The 23,736-nt window shown below is 38.3% G+C and overlaps 1 protein-coding gene across 7 annotated transcripts in view; it reads right to left on the bottom strand.

The window, feature by feature from the left end:
- Positions 1-10,900: 10,900 nt before the first annotated feature.
- The window catches only part of Hecw1 (HECT, C2 and WW domain containing E3 ubiquitin protein ligase 1), a 417,595-nt gene continuing 404,759 nt past the window's right edge, over positions 10,901-23,736 (bottom strand). For all 7 annotated transcript variants that reach the window (XM_058576839.1, XM_058576837.1, XM_058576840.1 and 4 more), the window contains 2 exons: positions 22,419-22,617; positions 10,901-15,129 (listed from right to left, as the gene is read on the bottom strand). In XM_058576839.1, the coding sequence (XP_058432822.1) occupies positions 15,018-15,129; positions 22,419-22,617 (311 nt within the window). In that variant the 3' untranslated portion in view covers positions 10,901-15,017. The remainder of the gene's footprint in view (positions 15,130-22,418; positions 22,618-23,736) is intronic.

Below are 23,736 nucleotides of genomic sequence, written 5' to 3'. Positions count from 1 at the left end.
TAGATTGAATACAATCCTGTCAAAATCCCAGCAATTTATTTCATAGCTATCAACAAACAAATTCTCAAGTGTACAAGGAGAGGCAAAAGACTCAGAACAGTCAATGCAATTTTGAAGGAGAATAAATTTGAAGGATTGTCACTTCAAAACTTACTATAGAGCTACAGTTATCAAGATAGTGTGGTATTGATGAAAAAAAACAGAAAACAATGGAGGGACTGGGGTTGTGGCTCAGTGGTAGAGCGCTCACCTAGCATGTATGAGGCACTGGGTTCGATCCTCAGCACCACATAAATATAAAATAAAGATATTGTATTCACCTAAAACTTAAGAGTAAATATTTTAAAAAAACAATGGAACAGAAAAGAGTACAGAAATAGACCCCCACAAATATAGGTGATTGATCTTTGATAAAGAAGCAAAGCAATACAATGAAGAAAAGACAGTGTTTTCAACAAATAGTGCTACAACAACTGGATATTCACAGGCAAAACACTGAATCTAGACACAGACCTACAGCCGGCATCGAGCCTAGTGGACAGGAACATCTGGTTTCTGGGAATAACCGGTGGACGTTTCCTCTTATTAACTGCCCTGACATATTGTGAATTTCTATTCCTCTCTGCCATGTCCACACACTTGAAATGGGTATGACCTGCTAAGATGCTAATTAACCTGCTGACTGCAAGACATCAGGAAGCAAGACTCCGCCCTTGAACCTTACCCCTTCCTTTGATGTACCCCCTTAAATAAACCTCTGGAGCCATCTTTCCTGATCCTGGAGAGTTAGGCTGTAAATGAGAGATTTTCCTGAACAATAGAATACAGCTCATTAAACAGGAAAACAAACCTTGAATATAATCCAAACCATAATCCCAGATTATAAAGCAAAACAAAACCCCACAGTAAATCCCACATTTGACAATAAAGGTGCATATTATGTTCTGTGTGAGTAGACTTTCAGTTTGAGAACTTTAAAGATCTTAGAAGGTGAAAAGTTCAAATTTATTTTGACTCAAGCAAAAGATGGAATGGGAATAAGAGTGAAAATTCAGTTTAAAAAGGTAATTTAATTTGTTACATACTGTTCAAGAAAACAAGCAAGATGCAGGATGGAATGGAGTGCTACCTTTTGTGTAAGACAAAGGGAAATTAAGACAATAAGAATAGGGCTGGGGGTGTAGCTCAATAGTGGAACATTTGCCTGTCACCTATAAGACCCTGGGCTGAATCCTCAGCACTTAAAAAAGAAAAAAGAAAGGGGGAAAAAAAGCTTTCAAAAGTCAGAGAAAGAACTAGCATGGAGAAGAGAGGAAGGGATCTGTTATAATTAAATACAAACAGAAACAAATGTCCTAACTGCATATGAAGAGGGCAATATAACTATATAACAATATAACTGTAACCTAACTGCATATGAAGAGGACAAAATACACAGAAAAAATAATTATTTCAAGTAAAAGTTTGAACATGGTCCATAGCTAGAGGGTTTTATTTATTTTATTTTACTTTATTTTATTGGTACTGGAGATTTCACTCAGTGGTACTTTACCACTAAATCACATCCCCAGAACTTCCCCCTCTTTTTGAAAATATTTTTAGTTATAGATGGACACAATGCCATTATTTTATTTATTTATTTTTATGTGGTGCTGATGATCAAACCCTGTGCCTCACATGTTCTAGGAAACTCTCCACCATTAAGGGACAACCTCAGCCCCCCAGGCCCCTTTAAAAAAATATTTTGAGACAGGTTCTTACTAAGTTGCTTAGGACCTCACTAAATTGCTGAGGCTAGTCTTGAACTCTTGATCCTCCTGTCTCAGTCTCCTGGTTGCTGGGAGCATGCCATGGAGCCTATCCTGAGGTTTTTATTTTAAGGTAAAGTATAGAAAAAGAAATTTGAAATTTTCTTAGTAATTTAATTTTTAACAGTATTTAATTAGAATTGGTGGTCTGAAAGTATTTCATGTATAGTTTAGGAAATACAAATAAATGAATCTTTTGTGTGAATCAATATTTTTAGTGGAAGAAAGAGATGGAAATTAATAAAGTTGTATTAAAAAGCTCTGGGTTGTTATTGCATTGGCTAAGACCTTGATTAAAAAGTTGAATAGAAGTGGTGATAGCAGGCATCCTTGTCCTTTTCCCAAATTCAGAGAGAAGCATTTAAATATTTCATTGCTATGTTTTACATTTGTGGTTCATTTCTTTTTAAAAATTTTTTTTAATATTTATTTTTTAGGTGTAGATGGACACAACACAATACCTTTATTTTTATGTGGTGCTGAGGATCAAACCTGGGTCCCGCCCATGCTAGGCTGAGCCACAATCCACCGCTGAGCCACAATCCCAGCCCCGTGGTTCATTTCTTGTACATACTTTTGTTTTAATTAGATGAAGGAAGTTTCTTTTAAAAAATTATAAACAGATGTTGAATTTTACTAAATGATTGTTTCTATTAACATGATCATGCTCACAAAATTATTCTTGTCTGTTATATTATTACCGTGAACATGTTAGTCAGCTTTGCATCATCACTGTGACAAAATACCTTCATAAACAACTTAAAAGGAGGATAGAAATGGGCATGGTGGCACACGCCTGTGATCCCAGCTACTCAGGAGTCAGAGGGAGGAGGATCATAACTTTGAGGTCAGCCCGGGTAACTTAGTGAGACCCTGTTTCAAAATTAAAAAAAAAAAATTAAAAACAAAAGCTGAACAGGGGCTGGGTATGTAGTTCAGGGATAAGAGAACTTGCCTAGTGTGCACAAGGTTCTGGGTTCAATCGCCACCACCACCGAAAAAAGAAAAAAGAAAAAAGGATGAAGGTATTTTGGCTCATGGTTTCATGGTTTCAGAGGTCCACAGTTGCTTGACTCTGTTGCTTTGATCCACTTGGGGATGTAGTATGTCATGGTGAGAGTGAGAGGTGGGGAGGCCTATTCACTTTACGACATCCTGGAAGCAAAAATAGAGGGGAAGGGGCTGAGGTACCAATATCCCTTTCAAGTGAACACCCCCAGTGACCTAATTTCCTTTCACTAATCTCCATCTCTCAAAGGTTCCGCCACCACCTGTTAGCACCACAGCTGGGGACCACGCCTTTGACACATGGGCCTTTGGGAGACATTTCAGACACAAACCATTGATTTTTAGTATATAGAACCAACATTTTAGGCATCAACTTATTCCTTGATGCTCTGTTTACGTGTATGTATGTGCGCGCGTACGCTTGTGCTCGTGTATCACTTTTGCTTGATTTACTAATATTTCATTTGGAATTTTTGAATTTGTGCTTATGAATAAAGTTGGAATGTTTTTGTCTTGTTTTGAGACAGGGTCTCAGTGTGTTGCTGGGACTGGTGTTGAACTCCTGTGGTCAAGCGATCCTCCTGTCTCACCTCCGGGTAGCTGAGACTATAGGTGTGCACCACCGCACCTGGCTGTTAACTCTTTTAATGTTTTTTTTTCCCCAGGTTTTGGTTTTCAGGATTATGTTGTCCTCATAAAACTAATTGGAAAGTGTTTCTGCTTTTAAACTCTCTGAAAGCATTTCCTAAAAAAGCTACCCAGACCTGATATTTTCTTTGTGGATATTTAATAATCAATTCAATTGTTTTCATAAATATTAGACAAATAGATTTTCTATTTCATAATATTTCAGTTTTGGAAATTGAATGATTCTAGGAATTTGTTCATTTTACCTAATTATCAAATTTATTGGCATAAAGCCTCTTGTATAGCCTTTTATTGTATCTTTTGTTTTTTGATATTGGTTACTTTTATCTTTATTATTTTTCTTAATCACTTGTAAATTTTATTAATCTTTTCAAATACTAACTTTTGTTTTAGGATGTTTATTTTCTATTTAATTTCTGTTTTTGTTTTTATGTTGAACTCCATCTACCTTTTAAACTTGCTGCTTATTTTCTTACTTTTTGAAGAAGATGCTTAAATTGTAAATTTTTAGTCTTTTTTTTCTAATTTACATGTTTATTTCTATGAATGACTTTCATTATGTGCCACAAATTTTTTTTACATGTTATATTTTCATTAGCACTTGGTTTAAAATATTTTCTAACTTCCATTGTGTAAGTTTTTGAGAGAGATAATTTACTAAAGTTTTGGAAACACTGTTCTTCAATTGATATTATTTTAAAAATTAATCCCAAATAGGTATTGAATATTATAAAATGTTATTTCTCCTAGTGTGTATTAAGCTAATATGTCTATTTTTTTTGTCTTTCATTTGAACATGTAGTGACTGTCTTTATATTCCTGGGTTAAAATCTACAGTCATAGTATGGCAATATGTAAATCAATGGATGTGTAACTGATGTGATTCTGCAATCTGTATATGGGGTAAAAATGGGAGTTCATAACCCACTTGAATCAAAGTGTGAAATATGATATATCAAGAACTATGTAATGTTTTGAACAACCAACAATAAAATATTAAAAAAAAATCTACAGTCATGATATATTTTGTTTTTGAATACATTGCTTGAGTGAATTTATTTTGATTAATATTTGTTTGCTCATTTCCCCCCTTGGTTTAAGGTTTTCAATAACAGAATTTAAAAAAAATGAGATATAACTTTAAGTCACTGTCTCAGTTTTGAAAATGCACACAACCATGGAAGCCACACCCTGTAAGGAAATAGAACATTCCATCACCTCAGGAAGCCTCCTTCTTCTCCTTTGGGGTCAGTTCCTTTCAAATCCATTCCTGTACTGGTTTCTACCATCATAAATTTGCTTGTGTACTTTCAAAGGAATCTTTACCATATGATTATAAGAGAGTCTCCTGTGTTATCCTGTGGTTTACAGTTCAGCTTTTAGGTTCATGTGTACCATCTATCTCAAGGTAATTTTTGTGTTTGGTATGAGATAGCTGTCACTATGGCTTGTATGTCCCCACCCAAACTCATGCTGTATTCTCCATTGTGAGGTATTATGATATGGGACCAGGTGAGACCTATAAGAGGGCAGAACTCTCATCCATAGATTAATGAATTCGTGAGCTAATGGGGTAATAGGTTATTGCAAGGGTTGAATATAAAAGCCAGTTTGGCTCTGTCCCTTTCATGTGCCCCTCTCAACATGTGATGCTCTGTGCTGTTCAGGACTGCAGAAAGTCCTAACCATCAAGAAGGCCCTTACTAGTCTCATTCTCCCAGCCACCAATACTATATAGCTGAATAAACCTTTATTCTTTGTAAGTTATAGCAACTGAAAATGAACTAAGAAGCTCTTCTCCCTCCCTCCCTCCTCTCTCTCTCTCTCTCTCTCTCTCTCTCTCTCTCCCTCTCTCTTTCTTTCTTAATAAACTTACCCAGTTTTTTTGGCAACTTTGGTGGAAATCATTTCACTATGTTTTTAGGTATCTTTCTGGACTATTTCTGCACTGTTCAGTATAGTGGCTACTAGCTATATGCAACTATTTAAATTAGATTTAATTCACTAAAATTAAATCAAATAGCCACATTTCAAATGCTCATTAGCTATATGTGATTAGTAGATATCATATTAGACACTGTAGATATAGAGCATTTCATCATCTCAGAAAAATTATATTGAAAAGTGATGTTCTAGATTTCCACTTATTTATCTGTCATTTCACTGTCTTTTTTTTTTTTTTAATTTTGTGGTGCTAGGGATCCAACCTAGGACCTTGCACATGCTAGGCAAGTGCTTTACTACCAAGCTCCATCTCTAGCATCTCTTTTCACTGTCTTGATTATTTTAGCCTCATAGGGAGTCTTGAAGTCAAATACATTCAATCTTACATCTTTGTTGTTATGTTGTTATTTTTCAAGATTTTTCAGTCGTTTTTTAGGCCCTTTGAATTTCTATATCAATTTTAGAATCAGCTTGTTGATTTCTACAAAAATCCTCCTTGAACTTAGGTTGGGATTGCATTAAATTAATTTAACTTGACATCACTTTAAAATATATTGAATTTGACCCATATTTTTCATAGGCCTACCTTCTCCAGTTTTGATATCATGGTTATGCTAGCTTCATAAAGTGTGTTAGTTACATTCTCACTTATTTATTTTTTTATACTCTGTATAAAATTAATGCATTTATTTATTTAGGAAGTATCCAGTGAGTATCTACTCTTAGCCAGAAATTATTTTAGACTTTGGCATTTTTGTAATGATAAAAACAAACAATATCTGTGGTCTCCTGGATTTTACATTCTTATGGAAGAGATATATAACAAACAGTTATATATGTGTGTGTGTGTGTGTGTGTGTGTATGTATATATATATATATATATGATATCAACTGGTCAACTGGAGATAGGTAACATGAGAAATCATGAAACCAAAAAAGAAAATAGGGAGGGACTGGAGGATGTATTGAAGAGGAAAAGTCCCTCTGAAAGGTGACACATAGGGAGAGTCCTTCATAGCATATAATTAGTCATATAGATATACTGAAAAGAGCAATCCAAGCAGAGAAAGTCATGATTGTACAGACTGTCATGTGAAAATGTATGTGGTTGGGAGAAAGAGCTAAGAGGTAAGAGAAGTAGTCATGTGCAGGTCAGGTAGGGATTTGTGAGCTGATGGGAAACAATTGGAGGGGCTGGAGAGTGACATGATTTAACACTTTCTGTAAGGATTGCTCTGGTTGTAGCATGGAGGGTAGACTGAGGGTGGCAACACTAGATGCAGGAAGGCCATATGGGTGACTGTGACAATAAGTCAGAAATTATTGTGGCTTGGATTAGGAAAGTGACAGTAGAATTGGTGAAAAGCAATGGAAAAATTTTCAAGGTCAGGCCAACAAAAACTGCTGGTAAATTAGACAAGTCTGAGATAAGAATCTGGGCAGTTTCTCTGAGTCCTGGGTCAGGTGTGTGTGCAGCTTCAGGAAAAGCCAACTTTTTTAGCAGGTCACCCACATTTTTGAGATTCGAGGCAGTGAGAAATAGTGGTTCTAGATTGTTCTCAAGGGTTTCAATTTATCCTTGTGAGATTCATTTGTCCTAGTTTTTTCTAGCTTTATATTTCACTTCTATTCCTGAAACAGGTCAACCGTCAGAGGCAAAAATTTCCATGTTTATTCACCAGTTTCCGCAATGGTGTAAGGCTTATTCCTAGAATGAATTCTTACTCCATATCGCTCAGAATTGTCTTACCTTTCCTGATCAAAACTCTAGTTGATTGAAGTTCAGTATGTCTATTAGCCCCCTGAATAGAGACATGTACATTGCACAGTTGAATATGTAATTCTTAGGGATGAGTTAGTTGTATCCATGAATTATGGACTCCTAATTTTTGCTATTGTTTTGTGGTAAATTATTTCTATCCTATTGTCTTCCAGTTTCAGAGAATGGGGGATTTTTTAAATTTGGCATTTATTGAGACACTGTATCCTAAATGTAGTAATTTAAAAAAAAAGTTTCATGTGCTTAGAAAGAATGTATATTCTTTGTTTATTGAGTGTAAAGTTTTATGGGTGGGGTGTGTACCCTTAATAACCCTCAATAACCAAGGAAATAGTATGTTAGATATCACTGGGGCTTAAAAAGGCCATTGTAGTGGCACATGCCTGTAATCCCAGTGACTTGGGAGGCTGAGGCAGGAGGATCACTAGTTCCAAGCCAGCCTCAGCAATTTAGTGAGGTCCTAAGCAACTCAGCGAGACTTTGTCTCAAAATAAGAAATAGAAAGGGCTGGGTATGTGGCTCAGTGGTTAAGTGCCCTGGGTTCAATCCCTACTACCAAACAAACAAAAGAAGATCATTATATATTTGTAACAGAAACAAGCCACCAAGGAGATCTATCATTAACTTGTATGCACATACCACAGACTCAAAGTATACAAAAGCTTACTGAATTACAATTCAAAGAATTAAAATTGGGAGAGGGGTGAAGAATTAATCCATTTTATGTGATCTACCACAGCCATTTAATTTTTCCTACTGAAAGAGTAAGGTTGAAAGAAGGTATTCTTTCCATAAAGAAACTTTAAAATCTGGACAAGATAAAAGTCATGACCAATTTTTATTACATTTAAAAGTGTTAGGAGTAGGGTGTTGTGGCAATTCAAGCTACTCAGAAGGTAGAGGCAAGAGAATTTCAAGAATTCAATAAATGGTTAATTGAATGAGCATAGTGTGTGGTAGTGATTGAGTGCTAGGCCCTGGAACCACTACTTGTACTTGTCTATTGCATTGACTATTTATGTGAGTCTGGGCAAGTTAATTAACTTCTTTATGATTTTTTTCCCAGTTTAAAGTGGGGGGAATATTTCTTGCTTTATTCATCTATTTATTTGCAGTACTGAGGACTGAACCCATTGGTACTCTACATCCTCAGACCTAAATTCACTAAATTTCCAAGGCAGGCCTTGAACTTGCAATCCTCCTGCCTCAGAATGGTTCTATTGGGATTATAGATGTGTGCTACTGCATCTGGCTAAGGTGGGGATCTTAAAGTAACCATTTCATGGGGTGATACATGTAAAGTGTTAATTAACTATTCCTTTTGGAAGCTCTTAAGGTGGTAGGAGGATTGAATTATGTCCCCCAAAGAAGATAAGTTGGAGTCCTAACTCTTAGTTTAGTACCTCTGAATGTAACCTTATTTGAAGTCATAATTTTTTTTTTGTATCAGGGATTGAACCCAGCAATGCTTAACCACCAAGCCATAACCCTAGTCCTTTTTATGTTTTATTTACAGACAGGGTCTCACTAAATTGCTCCGGGCCTCATTAAGTTGCTGAGGCTGGCTTTGAACTAGTGATCCTCCTGCCTTCAGCCTCTGCAGTCACTGGGATTATAGGTGTTAGCCATTGTACTTGGCTGGAGTTATAATCTTTATAGGGCTAATCAAGTTAAAGGTCATTAGAATGGGCCCTAATCCTCCATGACTGGTGTTCTTACAAAAAGGGGAGATTTGGACACACTCATACACACACACATTCATATGGCAATGAAGATAGAGATCTTCAAGCCAAAGAACACCAAAGATGGTCAGCTGGCCATCACCAGTGCCTAGGAGACAGGAATGAAAAGAGAACTAACCCTCTGATGGCCTTGATCACAAACTACTAGACTTGTTTAAACTATTGATTTTGAGTTACTTTGTGACTGCAATCCTGGCATCCAGAGGGGCTCTCTGAGAGCAAGCAGTCCACATTCTTTGGTGACTATACACCAGCTGTGGATTCCTGGTGTCCACATGGCACTTTCTTGGCTTCCATCTCTTCTCCCACCTCTCCTTTCTGGCCAAGTTCCTAATGGTGATGCCAGGTCCAGAAGCCCAGAACCCCAAAGGGTATTTTGTGACAGAGCATCCTGTCACAAAAGGCCTCAGTGGCCTCGATCAAGTCAAATCTCCTTGTCTCAAATTCCTCATTTCCAAGATAAGCCAGGAAAATACCTCCACTGATTCCCAGGTACAAATGTGATAACTCCTAAGCACTAATAAAGGTCTACTCTTCCGTCACTCCATTTATCCTGTTGGAGAGCTGTCCTCTGTAAACATATTTAAACTACATTTTGAAAATAATATATGTCGCCTTTTTCCTTCACAGCATATAATTAGCGAGCATCAGTCATAGAGATCAGGAACTCTGAAATCTAATCTTGATTTCAGAATAATGATTGGATTAAAACAAAATGATATAACCTGCTCCTTTTGGTAAATTATGGTCTAGGCTAATCATTCTCTTCTACCTGAAGAGAAAAAATAGTTTCAGTTAGAGAAAAAAAATTTAAAGCAAACTGAGCATGCATGTCAAAATGTAATATCAAGATAATCAGTCCCTCAGATTTTCCTTTCTCAATCCTGCTCACACTGTTTTCTAATAAAAAAATATTATTCCCCTGACAGAATAAGTCAGGTTCTGACCACCCAGTGAGAACCATATTGTTGGTCTTTTGAATGGTAAGTTGTTACCATTTCGATACTGGGAATTTGTGATAGGTACTATAGGGCACACGTTTGCTCATGGAACCCCTTTGTCCCAGCACCATACCGGGTGTCAGGCATGAAGTCTTCCTAGATGCATCTCAACAGGTAGGTTATCATAGAAGCCACTGTTTGTTGGAATAACTTTCAGTTTACAGCTAGCAGCTAGAAGCTATGAGCAGTTTGGAGGGCTTGAAGAATCTATACTTTTTCAGGCCTGATAGGAATGCCTGCAGGATGGGATGCTCTGCTCTAGCGAGCCGTTAGTGAATCTACATCCTTAGCAATTGTGGTTAGCTTTGCCAAGCTGCCAGGCTAGGAAACTGATAGCTAGGAGCTTCAGGCATGGAACTACTAACTTAGAAACCCCCTCCCCTAGGGACAAAGACCCTTCCTGATGATAGCAATATTTAGAGCATCCTCATAGTGTGGTTACATTAGGCATAAGATGATAGGCTTATGGAGACTATCTTGTATGATTGATGAGCATGTCCCACTCTACCCCTATAACAATTGTCTGCATTCCAAAAATAAACTGAGCTACTGGAAGACGACCTGAGGTGGGTCTCCAGCCAGTTCTTTCACCAGCTCTAGGAGTCTGAGTGTTGATTCCACATCTCTACCCCCACAACAAGGTAGCCAAGCAACTAATTTACCAGAACCAAAGCAACTGTTGGCCTGGTTCAGCCTAAAGAACTCTCACAAATGAAGCCCATGTGGTTTGAGTATAGCTCTAATAGGCACACACAAGGAACCTGTTACAAAAGCTGTTCCTTTATTTCATGGATTTGTGAGCATATCCTATGTTTGATAAGGGATTTTATTTTTCCTGAAGATTGTTTATCAAAATAGCTGTTAGCTTTCTGTGTTGTTTTATTACTTGCATCCAGTCAGGATACAGACAGGATACAAATTGTTATGGGTTCCCCTAGACTTCCCTTTGCAATAAAGCGCATACACAGTGCCATACCAAAGTGAGTTTATTGACATTCCTTGAACGTTGTATGATGGAAGAGAAAGCGCGGCCTGAGTATCACGTGACATTTCTCTTGTCGTTATAAGCAAAATCAGCCCAGTAATGTGGACTGCTCCTGCTATTGACTAGAACAAAGACTTTTTAACAAAATTGTTAATAGACATTTTCTTAGATAAATTGGAAGCTGCAGGAAGTAGGCTAATGGAACAATATTTACTCTATATTCTACCTCTAGGCACCTTTTTTCTACTAGAACAAAGGGACTACATGTCACTAACAGGAAAATAACACTTTCTCTTTTGGACCTTGTGATGGCTGGAACATCCATCCCAGATTTTTATGATATAGTATTGCAGTAATTTTAATAATGAACACTGAAATACATAATAATAATAATAATAATAATAATAATAATAATAATAATAATAAAGCACCACATTTGTTATGTAAAGTTCTAACTACTTTCATCTGAAAGTGTTTCATCTTGACTGGGAAAACATTTGTGGAAATTGAGAAATTGACACATGGTTTGACCAGGGACTGGTGATTCACTTGATACAGGATTAGAACTTGCCTGGAAAACTCAGCTCATTGGCTTGCCACACAAATATTCTCACTGTTCAAAGACCTATGATCACGCATTTAAAGGAAGAAGATTGAAATCTTTCATGTTTGCAGCCTGCCAAAAAAAATCATCTCTCTTTCTTACTTTTGTTACCACCTCCCAGCAATTTTTGTGCTACAATAGCGATGGTAGTAAAAACAGTTTTCACAACTTTAACAGTTTACATACATAGGAAGTCACAAAGAATTCAGTACATCTAGACTTCTCCCTCAGATCCTGCAGAGTCAGCTTCTATTTCGGGGATAATCATCTTTGTATTAGAGAATAAAACATTTGTGGGCTGGGATTATAGCTCAGTGGTAGAATGCTTGTCTAGCACATGTGAGGGACTGGGTCTGATCCTCAGCACCACACACACACACACACACACACACACACACAAATAAATAAAATAAAGGCATCATGTCCATCTACAACTAAAAAAAATATTAAAAAATATTCATTTAAGAAAACATTTGTGGTATCCATGAAATTATTATTATAATCTCTTATAGCATTTAAAAGCATTTTCAAAATTGTAACATGAATTTTCTCTTAATTATTGTTGTTATTTCTCTCCCAATAAAACATATTACACCTTTACTAAAACTAGATCTAAAAAAGTCTTGTTTGCGGGGGGAGTTGTGACTTATAAGTGACTAATTCTGAAATTTGCTTCCATGGAGAAAACTTATGCTTTCAAGCTAGAAAAAAATTATATATGGTAACAAATAGATTTTCCTCACCCATTGAATTATATAATTCAAGGTGGTTCACATCTCTATCTTGTGAAATTTAATAGCAAAATTCAGTTCTGTAGCTATTTGTGGTGAAACTAGACATAATTTCCAAATCAGCTTCATGTATGAGATAGAAAAGATCTTTCAACGACTGATTTCTGAGCTCATCTTCACTGTGATGTCCTTAGAGCAAGGCTGTAATGGAATGCTGGGGCCTCATTAAGCAAACTTTACATTCTTTTTAGGTGACATTGACATCAGTATCTCTTTATGGCATTTTGCACATTTATGAAACACTGTGATGCTAGGTGGGATACATCTAGAGCCAAGGCATTGGTGGGAGAGGTGGTAGATAAGGATATTAATTGAGGAACCATCTATACCCATGTTATCCATTTATATATAATTTCCAAGATAACTTATTCCTTTTGTATAAGGGTAGAATAAATATTAATTAATCAAATGAATAGATTAATTAGATATTTATGTAAAACTCTAGGAGTAGGCTTTATCTTTTCCTTTCAGCTTTCTTTCCAACAAATAATATAAGTACTAAAAAAACAGTTGAATGCTTGAATTAATAAATATTTGTATATGTATAACACCAAATTTTGAAAATGAAAGATGCCTCTGTATTAGAGTTGCTTTTCAAAATATTAGACTAAGCATATGGTAAAAATGATTTGAGTAATTCTTATGTTTTTTTTTTTTTGGTACCAGGGCTTGAACCCAGGCATGCTTAACCACTGAGGCATATCCCCAGCCATTTTTATTTTATTTTTCATTTTTTTTGACAGGGTCTTTCTAAGTTGCTTAGGGCTTCACTAAGTTGTGGAGGCTGACTTTGGACTTGTGATCCTACTACTGCCTCAGTCTTGAGTTGCTGGGATTACAGGCATGAGCAACTGCATCCAGCAATTCTTATGTTCTGATTTCATAAATAAATTAACAGCTCCAATGGAATCCATTACTTTCAAATTCTGTATCATATAACTTACATATTCCATCTCATCTTGGTAAGTATTCTTTTTAGACCACAAGGAAGGGTAAATTTAACACATATAACATACTACTGATTGACAATAGTTACACAGCATGAAGGGATGCTGAACATTGTAAATAATTTCTACTAAGAAAATGTTTTATTTTAGAATGCAGGGAACACAAATAATGAACTGCCCAGACACAGTATAAGGAGCCAAAAGGCAAGGCTTGATCTGAAATCAATGTTGTCTTACATTTCTCCCTGTTTTAATACACTTAAAACAATGTGACATTTAAATAGTTGGGTCTCTTTAGCTCTTCTTTTCCCAGTGAAGAAAAACACTTTCATTTATGACATATTTCAGACAACATGGATAACAAGGTTACAAAAATAGCAAATGACCATTATGATTGGGTTTATCTCAAATGTAATCAAGAGGTGAGGCTGTCTTTGGAGCCTGCAACTGCTTTTCTGAAAACCAAAGTTTTCTGAGATATCTTTTTATTGAAGGCGAAAAGAAACTGGATATTTATTTTGACACAAATCAACGTGCCTTTGGAGGATTGCTATGGATGAAGGAGAAGTACATATTGCCCTTGATCCCTAACAAGCACCATCACTCTCTGCAGCTTCTTATTTCATATTGTCCCTGTGGACAATCAGATGTGAAGGAACTTGATAACCATAATTTAAAAAAGAGAAGAAACAAGTATGAAAAAATCAATACCAAAGTTAAAAAAAAAGTTTGCCAAGTAAGTAAACTTGGCTTTAATGAAAGTCACAAGATTATCTATACATTTTTTTTTTTTTGTGAAGGAGAATGGTAGCTAGACTGAACAAAACAGTGTAGAATTCAGATATTTAATTCAATGTGATATGTCTTTTTCTTTCTTCTGTTTGCTTTCCCACATTCTATACAACACAATGGGGTTGAGCCTCCTCCTTCGGTCTACACTAATCAAAATATCCTTCTTAGACATGGGCACAGGTTTGTGCTTCTTATGTGGTAAGTGTTCACCAAGAGTGCTCCCCCTCTAGACTTCTCTGAACCCAAGTTGAGCCCACAATCCCCACAACCTTTGGGATGCACTGCATCTCATCAGCAGGACGTGTATTACTTGCTGTGGGTAATTGTTGGGAGTGTCGTATATGCACCATATGGCTAGGCTAGTTCCAGCTGATGGGACTGATGCCATCTGTAAATCATGAATATATAAAAATTTCAGTTTTGCCACTGCTGTCCTTTGAATGGATAATATGCACAGAGTAAAGCAGAATGGGAGGAAAACAAAGAGTTGATCAACTTCTAGGTTTGGAGTTGGTTGTTAGAAATGATAAAAAAAAATGATGGTTCTGCTTAGAAGACATGGGTGTATAAAAGCTTGGAATGCTTAATGCTCAAATTTTCTCTTAAATGATAGAAATGGAAGTAAACATTTATTACCATTTGGTCAAGTGTAGCGTAACTTGCATTCGTATTTCATTGTTAATAATGGAGGTATGTGGAGATATACACAGACCTTGAGACAGCTGTTTTTTAATATTGCATACAGGCTAGCAGTTCATTGAAAACAGAGGAGATAAGCCTGAAGGTTAGATCTTAGAAGAAGGCAGTTCTTCATGCACAGCTTTTGTCAATCCTGATTTGGTTTGAAAATAAAAATCATGGAATACCAAAATCAAAGGAGAGTTGACCAAGGGAAAAGGAAAAGGGGTCATCCCAGAACTGGGTGATGTCACTGGCCAGGAAAATGTCAGGCGAGGTGCCATTTTCTCACTCAAGTCCAAAGGTGCTGGTTTCTTCTACTGCTGTTAAAAGCTTTTCGTACAACATAGAGTATGAGGGATATGGTGGAAGATCCAATCGGTTGAAGCAGGTGTGTGCCCTGAATGGAGGGGAAAAGATTGGTGAGAGTGTTTCAATGATGTAACTGTTTCTGGATATATCTATGACTTCAAAATGGAATCAAAGGTGAGCAGGACCATAAAACATTGCAAACTACAAACCATAGCCTTCTAGATATAAACAGACCAGTAAAGGGAATGGAACAACTAGAAATGAGTGGTTGGTATTTGTAAGTGAACTACACTATACTAGGACTACACAAGCAAACCATATATCAACTCTGTGGTATCACTCTGATTTTGCAATTGAGATATGAACTTCAGTGAAAGAGGCAGAAATAGAATTTCTGTTAAAGGATCATATTCCCAAGTATTCTTGCCTAGTCCTGATTTTGGGGCCTCTGTAAATCATGTGTATCAACTGGAAGGAGTCCATAGTGCTCTGGAATCTGAGATCCAATTCTTCATTCAAGTCAGGTGTGCCCTGGGGACAAGTCTGACTCCTCTGCCCTGGTAGAACATGCATCACCTAAAGCTGAAGTGCATTTCTAAGAAAAGCTGAACTGGTGAGATGGCCTTCTCTCAATGCCTGGGACATCCTCAGACCACTGTCCCAGATTCTGCTGTCTTCGTTATGTGCTTCATCCTGCAGGCCTATGCTTGCCAGCATCTGCCCTAGACAGGAATGTCTTCCCTGCCACTCTACTAATACACGGGCCAGGAAACACCCATATGGGTCTCTAGCAATGAGTAGAGAGGAGTACACAAGATTTCTCCTAGTCAGGTGATCTGATATGAGATTCAGATCACCTGACTAGCTGCTTCTTGTTCGAAGTTGCTTATCTGTAGAAGCTTCTGTTGATTTTGAGTCTTGTATCAAAGTGGGGAGAAAGGTGACTAACACACCCGAAGATTAATTTGAAATCTTTTTCTCCCTAGAAGGAGTGGTGTGTTGATCTTGTTGTTTTGTGACACCAACCAGCAGAGAAATATAGTACTCAAAATAACATAAAACAAAATAAAACCATAAAACAAACATACATACAAATAAGCAAAATTAAACTTCTTCCATTAGAACTTTGTTTGGGACATTAAAAATTATAAGATCCTTTGGGCAATTGTCTGTTATTTATTCTTTTGTTTTGTAATATATAAATCAGAGTATCAGATCATTGTGCAGGCTAATGCAGTACTCAGGGTATGAGGAGATTATGTGGGATGGGGGATGAAGAAGGAGGGAAGAGGAAGAGGGTAAGATGAATCTTCCTGCATGTCTGGCAAGGATGCTGGTATTTTTGCTGTTGTTGTTTTGTTGTTTGATTTTGTCTTCCTAGCATCCATCTGTCCTTCTGGTAACAGCTCCCTTGTTGTCCTTGGGGAATTGTCCTTCACCTGATTCCCCTTCTCTGCTCCCCCACAGGCTCCTCAAACTCTGAAGATGGGCACAGCACAATGCAGTATCTGACCTTAGGCCTTAAGGACTTAACTGGGAACAAACCAAAAATAGCAGTGTTCATTGGTTATCACCTAAGATTCACGCAGGCCTAGGTTCCTTCCTTATTGAAATATTTTCCTAAAAGAGAGTATTTGAGCATTTGAAAGTGAAAGGGAAGTCAGCAACCAAGTAGGACAATGAGGTCAACCATTCTTATTTATCTTCAGAAAGATTGAAACTAGAATATGCCCTGGGCTAACCAAGTCAAGTGGGGCAGAAAAATCCCAAGTGTGCTTTTGAAACTAGATGAATTAGCCAGGAGTGTGATTTGAACAGGCAGACATCTTCTTGGTTTTCCTCTGGTCATTTTAATGGCACTTGGGGACAATTCTCCTCCCAATTTTTTTTCTCTGTAGCAATACTACAGAAAAAAAAATCTCATATTTACAAATCAGTTGGAATCAAATTAATCATGATTAAGATAAATCTGGGGAATAAGCAGAAAGCACTGGCAAACAAAACTTAGTCTGAATGTCCATAGTTTCTTTACTAGTTAATTGTTATTGTATTTATCAGTAGCTTTGGTTAGCTCCCTTAGATAAATTCTAGTTTGTCATCTAGAATGAATGGATGCAATCAAGTCACAATTCAATTCAGCATTCACATGTGCTGGCAACCCTCCAAGTGTGGTTCGAATAGCACCAGCACTCACTTACATAAGTCCCTGTGCACTGGACCAAGTGCTGCTAGGTGGGGGTGGGGAAATGGTTTGGAAAAACCTCTATTCTGGTCCCAGTCAGCCACTAACCAGCTTTATGACCTTGGAAAATTCAATTTTCTGAGCTTCAGTCTTCTCACTTGTGCAATGGGGATAATAATATAGGCTGTAGAGGGTTTTGGGGAGAATTGAGGATAGAACACACATAAATGCCTTTCATCTCCCGTGAATCATTATTTAAACATAAGACTCTCTTAATAATGTAACTATGATTGTCATAATGGTTTTAGGAACTGTGTCATACTGTGGTGATTTAATATCCTGGTGTTTTACCCATGACCTACTGCAAATGAGTCACCTTCATCTCATAATTCATGCTTTGAAACTCCACAAGGATCTTTATAATCATGCCATATTAAATTCCATTTAAATTTATGTTGATGCCAACCTAGGGTTCCAAAACTTTGGGAAGATTTTGGATTTGGACTGTGCTGCACTTAGTCTTCTAATTTGTGTCATCTGCATAGTTGATCTCTTTGTCTCCTCTAATGTTTCCGATGTTAACATTTCAATGGATAAATTTGGGCAGTGTCAAAGAAAGTCTTGGTCCCATCCAGTAGAGACCTTAACGCTGGTCAAAAACAAACAAAACTCCAGACAGTCCAGTCACTAGTTCTTGCTGCTCCTTGCTTAGCCAGTTGTGAGGCCAGTTGTGAAAGTGGTGTCTTTCCTTCAGGCTAATCTTCTTCCCCTGCCTAACTATAGCCTCATTCATTACAATGGGCATTGTCCTCATCCCTGCTGAACCCATTTTTTGGTGGGGGATACCCGGGATTGAACCCAGGGGCACTTGGCCATTGAGCCACATCCCCATCCCTATTTTGTATTTTATTTAGAGACAGGGACTCACTGAGTTGCTTAGCGCCTCACCGTTGCTGAGGCTGGCTTTGAACTCGCAATCAATCCTTGTGCCTCAGTTTCCCAAGCCACTGGGATTACAGGCACGCACCACCGTGTCCGGCTGAACCCACTTTTTCAACTTTGTCAATAACTTCTTGATCCCCAGAAAGTCTGTACTCTACTCCCACCAGCATTTGGTAGCTCTTGCTCTTGAACACCTCTCTCCTCTTGGCTTCTCTTTGGTTTCCCAATGGCTCCCATTTTCTCTCCTGGGCTCCTTGATGGCTTCCTCAGGACTCCTTTGTCAGTTCTCTTCTAGTCTTAGCAGAACTCAGAGCAGGGTTTCTCACCTAGGCATTATTAGCATTTTGAACTTGATAATTCTTTGTAGTGGAGGCTGTCCTGTGCATTTTAAGATATTCTCATAACCCCCAAAGTCTTCAGACATGGTCAAATGTTCCATGGACTGTGCAAAATCACCTTCACCCCTATCTTGAGGACCATTGCTGCACAGTAAGCTAACTACTACCAACAAGTTCTGGGCCTGGGTTCAGTTTACATCCACAGTAAAGTACATTAGAATTTTCTTTGCAACTTTTAGGTCCGTTGATCCACTCATGACTCATGGCTCTGATATCCTTGGCTCCTGACTCAAATGTGAATTCCTTTCCTTGTCACCTCACCTCTGTGCCTGGGGCTATGTCTGCTCTAACCTATTTTCTATGTCCCCTCCTGAAGCTCTTGATCAAAGCAAGAAAACTCTCCAAGTTCCTTAAAGTCTTTCCAGACGTTCCAGTGTCCCTTCTCCAGTCCTTATGAGGAGATACCGTCTAGTGTCCCACATTCTGTAATGTAGATGAGCATCCTCACTCCTCACTGTGAATTCCAGATTATTACTTTGCAATCCTTGATAAAAAATTTCTGTCTTTAAAACTCATGCCATTTAGATCTGTTTTTTTTTTAAACTACAGATTCTTACACTTTATTTTATTAAAATAGGTGGAGTAGAAAGTAGTATGTACTGCAGGTAATAAGCATAAAATCTTGATTTAAGGAAATTTCAGATATACACATACATACATGCAAACCAGCACATATGCACATACTGAGTTATGATGTAGAGAATTATTATTATTATTATTATTTTTCTGTAGGCTATGTCTAAAATAGTCAGTGATCTAGATATACCTTCTACTCCTTCTGACTCTCTGAGTTTCTAGATATTGCATTCACTAAAATCTCTGGTACTTATCTTAAATCTTCCTTTCCATTTCAAGTTCTCCACCAAACTTTGTACCAGGTAAGTCCATATGGATGACCCGTTAGGCACCCAGCCTCTGAGTTCCCTGACCTCAACCCCAGTGCCCATTTTACCTCTCGTACGTAGACTTCAGCTATGGCGGTATACAAAGGTTTTCCACTGGAAAGAATACTAAATTTCTTCCTAGAAACGACGACCTTCGAAGTCATTTTTCCTCAGCCTCATACACTTTTTAGAAGGCAAAGACTTGGACAGATGCAAAGGTTTTATTTAGGCTGGATTACCACTGGGGTTTTGCTATGACACTCTTTGGCACTTTCACCTGGGAAACCAGCTGCCTTTTTCTTTCTGTAGAGAAAAGATCTGAGGAAGTAATAGCCCCAGGCCCCCCTCTCCTGGGTGTGGGCCAACACTGCTGAGGCTCACAGCCTGTGGGAAGCCTTGGGGCACCTTGAGTCTGCTTTGAGGGTTCTGTGGGCCTCAGGGCTTCCTGCTGCTTGCCACGTGGCCTGGCCAGTACTTCCTGAACCGGTTCTGGGAAGCCAGAGGTTATGTTTGTCTCTCTACACACAGGTGACACTTTTAAAGTTCTTGAATATTCAGAGACTGTACAAAGCAGCCTGTTCAAGGGGATCTATTCAGTGGCTTATTTTCATCGTCCTCTCAGGGGCATTTGCTTCTTGGGAGTCCTCCTATACCAGGAAAAAGTTCCCACTTCCCCCCAGAAACCTTCTTCAGGGCTCACACATCATCAGTGTTTTAGGGGTTGTTCCAGATGTGACAAATCTGTTCAAAAGCCCAATGCCCTTTTTAAGAGCCCTTTATGTGGAGTGAACAGTATTAATGCATCTTTCAAAGCTTTCAAAACTTTGAGTGTAATGGTGACAAAAGCAATGACTCACTTTCTGAAGAATGAGGCAGAGACTTCTCAGATGAGTCTTTTGTTGGTGGCCCACTAGACAATCTCAACTCCATACCTGTGATATCTCTTGGGACATCTCATCTTATCTTCTGTGATGGCCAATGCTTACCCCAGGCCTTGCTCATGCTACTCCCTCAGCCTAGAATTCCCTCTATCCATAATTCTTGCCTCCTAATGTCTACCTCAATGCCAGTTTCTTTGGGGCCTCTTCTATGGGCAACTTAATAAGGATTCAGTCTCTGTTTCACATTCTCAAATTGTTTTAACCCCCTTGCATTTCTCTGATTCTACCTTGTGTTGTAATTTGTTGCCATCAGGTTGTTTCCCCCTAGAGTGTAAGCAGGTACCCTGTTGTGTCTCATTCCTTCCTCAAGCTTCAGACTATACATAGGGGTAAGCAATCACTGAGTGATGACTCAAACTGCATTTCTCTAAAATAAAGGCAGAATGTTTCAAAAAATGGCTTTATTCTCGAAACCTATCATTAAACTACATGAGTAGAAATTCTGATATTTTTGTTCTTATTTTCTTGCGAGACTTCATTCAGGAGGTTCAGCCTTTGGTGGAATCATGCTGATGAGATCCTTTGAGATAATTGCACCAGAAATTTCAACTGTTGTTAACTATCTGGGTATACCCATCAAAGCTCACCAACCTCAGGTGCATTGTCCCCAGGACACCAGGAAGTCTGGGAAAGTTGGATGAGAACTAGAGTCCAGTAAATCCTTCCATGATAGGGAAAGGTACTTGTGTGGTGCTATGGTTTGGAACTGGGATGTCCCCCAAAGGCCCATATGTTAAAGTCTTGGTCCTCAGAGTGATGTGATTGGAAGCTGGTAGGAAGGTGTAGAGCGTACTGGAGGAAGTTAGGTCATTGGAAGCATGTCCATGAAGGAAATATGGGGACTCTAGTCTATCCTGTTCTTCCTCTCTCTCTCTCTCTCTCTCTCTCTCTCTCTCTTTCACCCAGCCATGAGATGAATGGGTCTCCTCTTGCCATGTGCTCCCTCCATGCCACCACAGGCCCAAAGCAACATGGTTAATTGGTCATGAACTGAAACCTCCAAAACTGTGAGCCACAATCAATCTCTTTTCTTTTCAAGTTGATTTATCCTAGGTATTTTTTTTTTTACAGTAATGGAAAGTTGACTAACAGTGATTACCATGTAGAAATATATCTGAATTAATTGTAAACCTTCCTTTAAAATTAGAAAATACCAGAAGAAGAAAACAGGGAATCAATGTTTTGCTGAAGCAGTATTTATGACTGTGATACCTATGTAGAAGTATCCCTTAATGTTCTTTATTTCATTGATCAGGACTATACTACTTGAAGTAGCATAGAAAGGATCCAGGAAGTATTGGGATTGAAACTCATGGCATAGAGAATTTATTCTGTAAAATTGCCTGGAGCCCCAGTTCCTCCTTTTCTGCATTTATCCCACAATAGTATATTACATGGAAGTCACTATAAAGACACAGGGATACCTATCACCTCATACTCACATATTTTAAGCTCAGCAGGAAATATATGAAACATATGTGAATATATAACTATTCTACATAGTATCAAGTAACATGCTGTAGAAAAATGACATGGTGCTGGCGAGGTTCCTCCAGCATCTTTCACTATCTTTCCCCTGCTTTCCTCCTTCCGCATGTTAGACATTACTCTTCAAATTAAGTTGGAAAGCTTCCCGCGACTTACACATGGGCCAAGACAGTGAGCTCAACATACCATTGATCATCAAAACCTTGCTAAGAGTATAGTCTCATTCCAAGTCTCAGAGATACCTCACCCACACCTTTCAGTAGTAACTCAAACCATACTTTGGGTGACAAGCAAGAATCCCATCTCCAGGCTGCAGTTTTGGCTCAGTGGTAGAGCACTCATCTAGCAAGTGTGAGGCACTGGGTTCGATCCTCAGCACCACATCAAAATAAATAAAATAAAGGTATTGTGTCCATCTACAACTAAAAAACATATTGAAAAAAAAAGAATCCCATCTCAAAGGGTGATTACCCAGACGTAAATAGCAAAGTACACTATGCCCTCTACAGCAAGTTTCCTGAAGGCTGACAGGAGCTATGTACCTGGGAAGAGAAGTAATTTTCCCCCATTTCTCTATGCAGAAACGCCGAAGCCCATTGCTTCCACGAAGGGCGGCAAAGCCTTCATAGGGCACACTTGATGTTCCCGTGACAAACTGAAGTAATCTTAATCTCTGCTCATTGTTGAAGCGCTCCACTGCAGCCCAGAACCAGCGGATGACAAGATGCCCATCATGGTAACCTGAGCAGAGCAAAGGGAGGGAAATAGAGGTTGTGGGAAAAGGAGGAAGGGGGCAGAGGGGAGAGAATGAAACACACATCGGGTATGTTAACTGAACAGTGGTTTTGAATCTGCTGATTTTTCTAATAATGACCTTTAGAAAGATGGGTCTAAGGGCTGGGGTTGTGGCTCAGTGGCAGAGCGCTTGCCTAGCATGTGCGAGGCACTGGGTTTGATTCTCAGCACCAAATATAAATAAACAAATAAAATAAAGCTCCATCAACATCATATATATATATATATATATATATATATATATATATATATGCAAACCAAGAAAGATGGGTCTAAAGTAATTTGTGTAACTAGGTCAAGCTTTAAAACAAAACCGAATTTAGAAAATAGCTATTTTATGAAAGGACCTTATGTTCTGAGAGATGTCCTCAGAGGCATTTTGCTTTCTATTTAAAAATTGGGACACCACCCAAAATGTTCCTGTCTTATGTAACTGTGGACAAGGAATAGAAAAGGTTGGTAAACACATATCCTCCATGAATACAGTATTTCATTGTATTTTCTTTGTTCTGAAGTCTTAGATCTTGGCAACCATATACTACAGGAGAGTCTAGGAATTGAGAAAGACTGAAGGTAAACAGCAAACTTGGTGAAAGGAATATTCCAGGCTCCAAACAGCCATTATTGCCCGCCCCCCCCAAAGATAACCCTGTACCTATGTAGCAGTAGTTCTCCAGCCTGAAATCAGCTGGGTGTTTTGGTGCATGGCTCTAATCCCAGTTACTCAGGAGGCTGAGATAGAAGGATTGTAAATTTAAAGACAGTCTGGGAAACTTAGTCTCAAAATTTTAAAAATAAATAAATAAGAAATAAAAACGAAAGGGCTGGGGTTGTAGCTCAGTAATACGGTGATCCTGGGTTTAATCCCCAGTACCACCAAACAAACAACAACCACAAAACAGAGCTTCTTAAAGCAAGTGGGGTGGGAGTTAATCATGCAAAGAGTTTGTGTAAGGGGAGAAAAAGGGGAAGTCATTTCTGGCAGGGGAAGTAAACAGTAGAGAGAATGAGGAAACCATGCAGGAAACATGGGGGTAATTAGAGGAAGATTGGAAGGGAAGTTGC

Source organism: Marmota monax, unplaced genomic scaffold, assembly GCF_021218885.2.
Source record: "Marmota monax isolate L192 unplaced genomic scaffold, Marmota_monax_Labrador192_F-V1.1 WCK01_AAM20220418_F8-fsc00109, whole genome shotgun sequence".
NCBI classification, from domain to species: domain Eukaryota; kingdom Metazoa; phylum Chordata; class Mammalia; order Rodentia; family Sciuridae; genus Marmota; species Marmota monax.
The sequence above is the reverse complement of the archived record's forward strand: the minus strand, read 5'-3'. Positions and strand labels throughout refer to the sequence as shown.